A 7,937-nucleotide genomic window follows, 5' to 3' on the forward strand; every position below is an offset into this window, starting at 1 on the left:
TAACAAAACTACCAAATCTTGTGTTATTCAATTATGTATCTTAAAAATTAACTGTTCTTATCTACAATACTAATTGATATTATACCCAAATTGGTTAAATAAAATTTATATTTACATGATTTTTAAGTAAATTTTAGCAATTTATCTCAATTACCAACTAGCCAACAATTCTTAAGCTGAGATTCACATGTCTCTCTAAAACTCGACACCTTAGCCAAGCAGAAATGCGTACACCTCATCCCTAAACCCGGCCCAGATCCTGACCCTGTTACTGACCCGACCCGTGTAGTTTTTAGCAGATAACAAACCGGCCCACACTCAACTCCTTTGCCTTGCACCACCAACCCCCACGCACGTGTACCGTCTCCACCGTCAAAACCACACCCGCAGCTCTCCTCTTCCTCTGCCGCTCCTAACTGCTCCACGAATACTATCCCCTCCGGCATCTCCGCCTCTCCTCTCTCCCATCTCCCCTTCACCGCCGCCCATTCCTCTGCTTTCATCACCACAACCGTTCCTTCCTTGGAATACAAATGAACTAACAACGGCGCTTCGTTTAGATTTTTAACGATCTCCGTCACCGATTCCTTCATCCACCTGTCTAGCTTCTCACGCTCTAACTCCACCGCTCTACGATCTCCTCCTCCTCCTCCTCCTCTGCTTCTTCTTCCTCCTCCTCCTCCTCCTCCTCTCTGTTTCTCTATCTCAGTCACAGCCTCCGCTATCGACGCTGAGATCGTTCCAACGCTAGATCGCCGATTACCAACTTGATTGATCGGAAAAGAAGATGAAAGCAGCGATCTCGCATTATGATCGGAACCACATGGATGCTCTAATACGCCTCGTTGCACCAGATAACTCCCGCCGTAACCGATTTTTGCATACGCCATCTTTTTTCCGGTGATAAGATAAGATGAAATTATTCACGTCCAGTAAAAACCGAATTATAATTTTTTGATATCAACAAAATGTTATATGAAACTGAAACAACGGCGAGGATCGAGGCGGGGAAATATAATCTGGCGGTCGGATGATAACTTTAACGTAAGAAGCCAAGAAGATTATGTTATATATAAACGCTGCTACGTTTTAAAAAAACATGCTGACGTCATTTAAAGCTGAAATTGTTTGACGAGTTATTATCGGGTGTAACTCAAATCCATGTTAAGTCCCCGTGCACCGTTCATTAAGTATACGTTTCCTTATGTTTAAGTGGTATAATGATCATTGCATGGATGGTTGCACAATAGAACTCCCGTATAGGATTATAATCTCAGGTAGGGACAAACGAACGAGGTCAATGATGAAAGGACCTTTAACGAAATTACGGCGTTTTTTTTTAATCCAGACAAGCAGTTGTTTGATCTAAGCCGTAGGATTATAATACAATGCATGAGAGAGACCGGATCGGACGGTTGTCATGAGATGGATTAGGCACGTGGGAATGTGGTTTCGGTGTGTGGGGATATCGGAGTAACACGCGACACTCGTCTTCTTAATTAAGTGGATTCCGTGCTTACCACGTGTTTTCCACGTCAGCTTTATGTCCACGTTGGAGTCTACTGTGTAACTTGGTATTGTTGTCAGTATTTTACTATTTTTTCATATTTACTTCAAAGTTATATGAAAATCCACCAAAAATAAATACAAAGAATCCCATAAAACAATAAATCAACATTCTGTTGATTTTGTTGAATCTATTCTACGATATCTTTAATTAATCAGGATCAGCCCTTCTATTTTTATTTTTCATTTTTCACTTTAATTTAAATTTACATTGATTCTTATAATAATTGATTGCTTTTTTGATTTGGTAAACGTATAGAAAGAAATAATTTTTTTTTTGTTGTTGTTTTGAGTAAAATAAAATCTGAAGTGTGAAAGAAGAAAACAAACAAGTAATCACAGAAAAGTAGAAAACGTTTAATAAAAGATAAAACCAGTTACAAAAGGCACACTATATATTTCCTACAACAAACAATCATAAAAAGATGGTTTATGAATTATGTTACATAATCATAATTCAATTTTCTCAAAAGATTATTAATATAGCGTTACATTCAATTATCTATCCCCTATCTTTCACCAAAAAAAAAACATTAACACTAAGTTTTTTTCTATCAATCTTTATCCTCTTATAATTAAGCTGGATAAACATGTGCAGCTAGACGAGGTGTTGCAACCGCGTGTAAGGGTTTTGCCATAAAAAGGTCACTCTTGCTTTCCGAAAGATCAACCTTATTCTCACCAGGCACTGGTGACCACGTGAACCCTTGAATCAACCGAGCCAGCAACATGTACGTCATGGCCGACCCAATGTCCACACCCATACACCCTCTTCGTCCCGCACTGAACGATATTATATTGAGATCTGGATCGTTTAGCTCCACGCATATGTTATTGCCCAAATGTCTCTCAGGGTCGAACTTAAGCGGCTTGTCCCACACGCTAGGGTTTCTGCCGATCCCCATACGACTAATCATCACGTGGCTTCCTTTGGGGATGAAGTAACCGTCCACCACAGCGTCGGCAGTGGACATGTGAGGGAGGTTGAACGGCGCCACGGGGTGTAACCGGAATGCCTCTTTCACACAAGCCTTCACGTAGTTGAGATTTGGGAGGTCTGACTCAAGGACAAGACGGTCTTTTCCAACTACCGTATCGATCTCCTCCACGGCCTTTTGCATGATGCTTGGCTCGTTAATCATCTCCGCCATGGCCCAATCCGCAGCATTAGACGGATTATCAACCGTCGCCAACATCAGTTCCTTCATGTGCATATAGTCCAATGTGCATAATTAGACCAGCGAAAAAGCTACACTAAAATACAACGTTTTGCTTATGAAAATTAATGCATCTCTATTATTGCAAAGTTTTAGGCCTCTAGTGATCCTAAGTACTACAATTCTCTAGAGACAAATGATTACTCTTGTACACCCACAACATGCATTATCAAAGTCAGAGACCATTGGCCACGTAAAGTGGAAACTTTCTTATTCTTAAAAAAAGTCCGGTCCACTATATATATATTGTGGTAAATATAAGTCGATAAATTATGCATACGTACCGTCACTTGTGCTTTGATCTCTTCCTCCGACAGAGTAGGATTCCCGTCACTGTCTTTCGCCATTATGAACATGTCCAGAAAATCTTGAGGTTCTTTCAATTTCCCATTACGCCATTGCTTGAGTCTTTCATCGACTAAAGGATCGTTATACTTACTTACATTCCCCATTGCTTCACGCACGACCTTCTCATGTCCTTCCAAGTCCAAGAACCTTAGCCACGGGACATAATCCGACAACGCAAAGGCGAAAAGATGGGTCAAAACCGTAAACAAAGATTCAACATGTTCAATCTCTTCGAAGCCTGGTCCCGATCCGTCTTCACTTCCTTTACCGAAATGCCTTACACCAAACATCATCTTCCGAGCTACATTTCCGCTGTACTGCCGCACCACAAGCCTTAGATCAATAACCCCAAAACCATTAGCATCACCACGGTTTTTGGCAGTTAGGTTATTGATGTACCGGACAAAGTTATCGGCCTCTTCGGTTCTCTTTTGGATCGTCAACGTGAAGCTCTTCTTGCTCGTCACATGAGATGCCACCACTCTCCTCATCTTCTTCCACTGCTCTCCTTGTGGCTCCACAGCAACGGTCAAGTACCCGCGGCTGCAGTACTCCGTCCCCATTGTTAGCGGTCTAGTGGCGAAAATGGAGTCTTGCTTCTTCAGAATCTCTCTTGCAATTCTCGGGGATGTCACGGGTATCACGTAAGTATTCGCAAGACGGATACATGCAATATCTGTGTTGAGTTCCTTCATGAGAGAATGTATCCATCGGAACACCGGTTTGTTCCTCCATAATATATCCGGTAGGTTTCCGATTAAAGGCCAAGATTTCGGTCCAGGAGGGAGAGGGAGCTTTCTTGTGTACGAAGTCACTAACATTTTTTTCCTGGTCTCCTTACGCTTCATAGTTAATGCAAGAAGGAGAAACCATAGAATAAACGCAAGTATTGAGGTGGAGTCGAGCATTTTTTTTTTAAATCTCAACTTGAAGAAACTATTGGAGTTGGAGGAAGTTTTTGTTTTTTTTTTGGGTCTGTCTTGTTAATTGAAATGATGAGGAATAAAGCCTATTTATAGCCATGAAACGGCAATGAAATTCAACAATGCTTGTGTAAGTGTAACCTGTGGAAGATAAAATTGCTTTAGATGTTGGATCAGGACTCCGTGAATTAATTTTTCAACAGCTCATACATGACATGTTTATCTTCTTTGGCCGTCAGATCATGTACATCTTACCAAAAAAATTCCCAAATTCTTCAATTAGCTAAGGGGAAAATTCTTTAAATCCTATCTTCTTATTATAAAAAATTTGATTTCAAATTTATTAACCCACCGACACATGTCGAGTCTATCCATAATTGAGACACATGTTAATTATATGGATGAAACATTTTAACATGTGTAAAAAGACTTACCACATAGATTTAGATATTATATTAATATAAGGAAGATTCTATCCCTAAAAAGATTATAAAAGATTTTGACATGTGCAAAATATCAACCAATTAAAAAATCCAAAAGGGTTAATGAATATCTCTCATTCATGTTTAGACACACATGTAACAAATTTTAACCAATTAGAGTAAGACATTATGTTAACATAAATATTGAAAATTCGAAATATAAATATATATTCTTGAATTAAAATTAAAAGAAAAATTTAATGAATATTTCATTTATATTCCGATACCGATAAAAACTTCAATCAATTAAATTTAGACATTATGTTAATATAAATATGAAAACATATATATGTAATAAAATAATATAGTAATGTACTAATTTAAAAAAGAAAAGAAAAAAAAAAACACAATCAATGTCGGAAGTATACTGTGGTGTCTACTTTATCGTATTGTCAGTCCTTCGGCTGTTTATTAGTATAGGTCATGTATATAATCTTTTGAATGCTGTCTGGAATGTGTTCCATCATCAACATCAAGTACTCTTAAAATTTTGTGGATGTTATGAATCACTATATCATTTTCTAATTTTAGGTTGCGACACATTTAAATGACTATAAGCTTGCATAATTAGGATTATGAAATTGTGTCCACGTAATTTGTTATAATTAAGGTCGACCATCTTTAATCGAAACTTAAAAATCATCTTGTATATGTTATGCATCATTATATCAATTTCTAACTTTAGGTTACAACACTTTTAAAAGACTATAGGTTAGCATGATTAGGACTTTTGTTTTTTGGGCAAAGCATAATAAGGACTACGAAATTGTAAATAGCTTACCCATGTTTAGGTAGGTCGACCATCTTTAATCAAGAATTAAAAATCGTCTTGTGGATGTTATGCATCACTGTGTCAGTTTCCAATTTTAGGTTGTGACACATTTAAAGAATTATCGGCTTGCATAATTAGGACATGATATAAATAGCTTGCTCACGTTATTTGTTTTAAGGTTGGCCATCTTTAACCGAGACTTAAATTATAGTCTTTGTGGATGTTATGCATCACTAGCTAAATCAATTTCCAATTTTAGGGTGTGACACATTTAAAAGATTATAGTCTTGCATACTTAGGACTATGAAATTGTAGATAGCTTGCCCGCTTATTTGTTGCATTCATAAAAAAACCCAACAAGGGCTGCTCATTTATTAATCATTAAAAATTAGTGAAATTACATACTTCAGCCACACACAAAAAAAAGGGAGATTATCAAAAATAGCACAAAAAAAAGTTTTTGTTCCAAACTTAGCATAATATCTCCAAAATTCCAAAAATAACACTAATTAATCTTATAAAATTAAATCCTAAATTCAAAATACTAAACCATACCTCTCAAAACTATATCCTAAATGTGAAATTGAGAACCCAAACATAAAAAAACAAATTCTAAAAATTAATTTTAAATATTTTAATGTGTTAAATAATGCTATTTTTAGAAATTTATGAAGTGTGTGCTACAATTGTCCATAAAACTTGGTTTAGTGCTATTCTAGGGTATTATTTCTCAAAAAAAATTGCAACTGTTGCTTCTTTTTCTTAAGTATATATTTTCGTAATTTAAATATGGATTATTTTCTTCTTCTTTTTTTCTTATTAATTATACATGTAAAATTTTCTTATACTTTCCAAAAAACGATTTTCTTTTTCTTTTCAAATTGACATGTTGCATCATTAATTGAGATTTTTTAAAAAATATATAACAACGTCTTCAGCAAACAAGCCTTACATATAACGATGGATAATATACCTGAAATTTAAAAGTTCAGATGACCACCTTATTACATCCATAACATTTTGCAATTTATGATCGATAACAACACTTCTATGTTTTACTATTATGATATTGTAACTGCCTATGTTTTACGGACCGATATGAGTATGACGATGGAGTTTGTGTAATGTGGCTGCTTGAAATTTTATATAGTACTTATAATTTATGCATGCTTCTTTCACGTTGATGATATCTATCTCTTGCATCTTAGTAATTCTTTCTTGAATCTCTCTCTTATTTTATTTCTATATATCCATTTTGTTAGGTAGAACGAGTGGTTGTGGACTGACTGCTGCTTGATCTAAACACGTGGCTTCCTGGTGGGTCGCAAAACATTTTATTCAATGAAAATAAAAAGGTTGGGTAACAAAAAAATAATTCAATTCACAAAAGGAATGCGTCGTCTTGTAGATCACAAGCTTTGAACGTTAGCAAAATTATGTTACCTACCACCAGTGACCTGCCTTCATATATAGAGATATTCACTCAACCATTTCAGATATTATTTCTCTACGATAATCAAAAAGTGGATATACACTAAGCTGTTTATAAACTTCTTCGCTCTCAGTTTCGAAAAAACATACAAAATAGAAAGTAAGTCTACAACACTCTCTTTGCATTGTTTTCTTGATTACAAACAAACATTTACTTTGTTTTTTACAGTTTCGTATATAAAATATATGTTTGTTGATTGTTAAACAGTGGGAACAGAGATGGTAATGGTTCACGAGGTTCCTTTTCCTCCACAGATCATCACTTCCAAACCACTCTCTCTTCTTGGCCAAGGTTTTTTTTCTTCTCTTGTCTAAGACTAAAACATCATTTTTTTTTTTGGCTTTTATAAAGTTTGATACCTTAATAATGTAATCTCAGGTAATAAAAATTGATAATGTAATGTGTGTTATTATTATTCTCGTTATAGGGATCACAGACATCGAGATCCACTTTCTTCAAGTGAAGTTTACGGCTATCGGAGTTTACTTAGATCCTTCAGATGTTAAAACCCATCTTGTTAACTGGAAAGGCAAGACCGGAAAAGATCTCGCCGACGATGACGACTTCTTCGACGCCCTTGCCTCCGGTAAACTTGAATTAATCCATCTTAAGCTTCAAAACCAAATTTTAACTAGAGTTCCTTGGTTTTGATGATTTGTGTTTTAGATAGACTATTTTGGTAAAGATCACAATTTCGTTTGCTTAATTCTTTTGGTTTACTTCGGTTCAACTAGTTAAACTCCGGTTTGGTTAATTTATTTGGTCAAACGAGATTGAACCAGTTGTTATATATATTGCAGCGGAGATGGAGAAGGTTATAAGAGTGGTGGTGATTAAAGAAATAAAAGGAGCTCAGTACGGAGTGCAACTAGAGAATTCTGTGAGAGATCGTTTGGCTGCAGAGGATAAGTACGAGGAAGAAGAAGAAACCGAGCTCGAGAAAGTTGTTGGCTTTTTCCAGTCTAAGTACTTCAAAGCTAATTCCATCATCACTTACCATTTCTCAGCCAAAGATGGCATTTGTGAGGTAAAATCTAGAGCCTATTAACGTCTATCAAATGCACGTGGAACAGATGAAACAGAAAACAGAGTCCTCTGTTTTGCGTTATTCTAGTAACTTCTATATAAAAAGTTAAA

General features: G+C 36.1%; 3 protein-coding genes across 3 annotated transcripts in view; 1 reads left to right on the plus strand and 2 right to left on the minus strand.

Moving 5' to 3' along the window:
* On the minus strand, positions 91-1,124 carry LOC104768721. Its single transcript, XM_010492756.2, has one exon. The coding sequence runs from the start codon at positions 888-890 to the stop codon at positions 147-149; it is 744 nt and encodes a 247-aa protein (XP_010491058.1). The 5' UTR covers positions 891-1,124; the 3' UTR covers positions 91-146.
* LOC104768722 (phenylalanine N-monooxygenase) lies at positions 2,048-4,093 on the minus strand. The gene is made up of 2 exons (XM_010492757.2): positions 3,068-4,093; positions 2,048-2,768 (listed from the first exon to the last, which is right to left on the minus strand). The coding sequence occupies exons 1-2, from the start codon at positions 4,037-4,039 to the stop codon at positions 2,142-2,144; spliced, it is 1,599 nt and encodes a 532-aa protein (XP_010491059.1). The 5' UTR covers positions 4,040-4,093; the 3' UTR covers positions 2,048-2,141.
* Positions 6,679-7,937, plus strand: part of LOC104768723 (probable chalcone--flavonone isomerase 3) — a 7,816-nt gene continuing 6,557 nt past the window's right edge. The window contains exons 1-4 of the mRNA XM_010492758.2: positions 6,679-6,899; positions 7,008-7,091; positions 7,228-7,386; positions 7,601-7,827. Of these exons, the coding sequence (XP_010491060.1) occupies position 6,899; positions 7,008-7,091; positions 7,228-7,386; positions 7,601-7,827 (471 nt within the window). The 5' untranslated portion in view covers positions 6,679-6,898. The remainder of the gene's footprint in view (positions 6,900-7,007; positions 7,092-7,227; positions 7,387-7,600; positions 7,828-7,937) is intronic.

The sequence above is a fragment of the Camelina sativa genome, chromosome 20, assembly GCF_000633955.1.
Source record: "Camelina sativa cultivar DH55 chromosome 20, Cs, whole genome shotgun sequence".
Classification (NCBI taxonomy): domain Eukaryota; kingdom Viridiplantae; phylum Streptophyta; class Magnoliopsida; order Brassicales; family Brassicaceae; genus Camelina; species Camelina sativa.

Bases quoted from the DNA above. Each gene is read 5' to 3' on its own strand.
- LOC104768721 (XM_010492756.2), bottom strand. From the start codon at position 890: ATGGCGTATGCAAAAATCGGTTACGGCGGGAGTTATCTGGTGCAACGA.
- LOC104768722 (XM_010492757.2), bottom strand. From the start codon at position 4,039: ATGCTCGACTCCACCTCAATACTTGCGTTTATTCTATGGTTTCTCCTT. The intron at 2,769-3,067 runs GTACGTATGCAT...ATGCACATGAAG, and splicing joins AGATCAAAGCACAAGTGACG to GAACTGATGTTGGCGACGGT.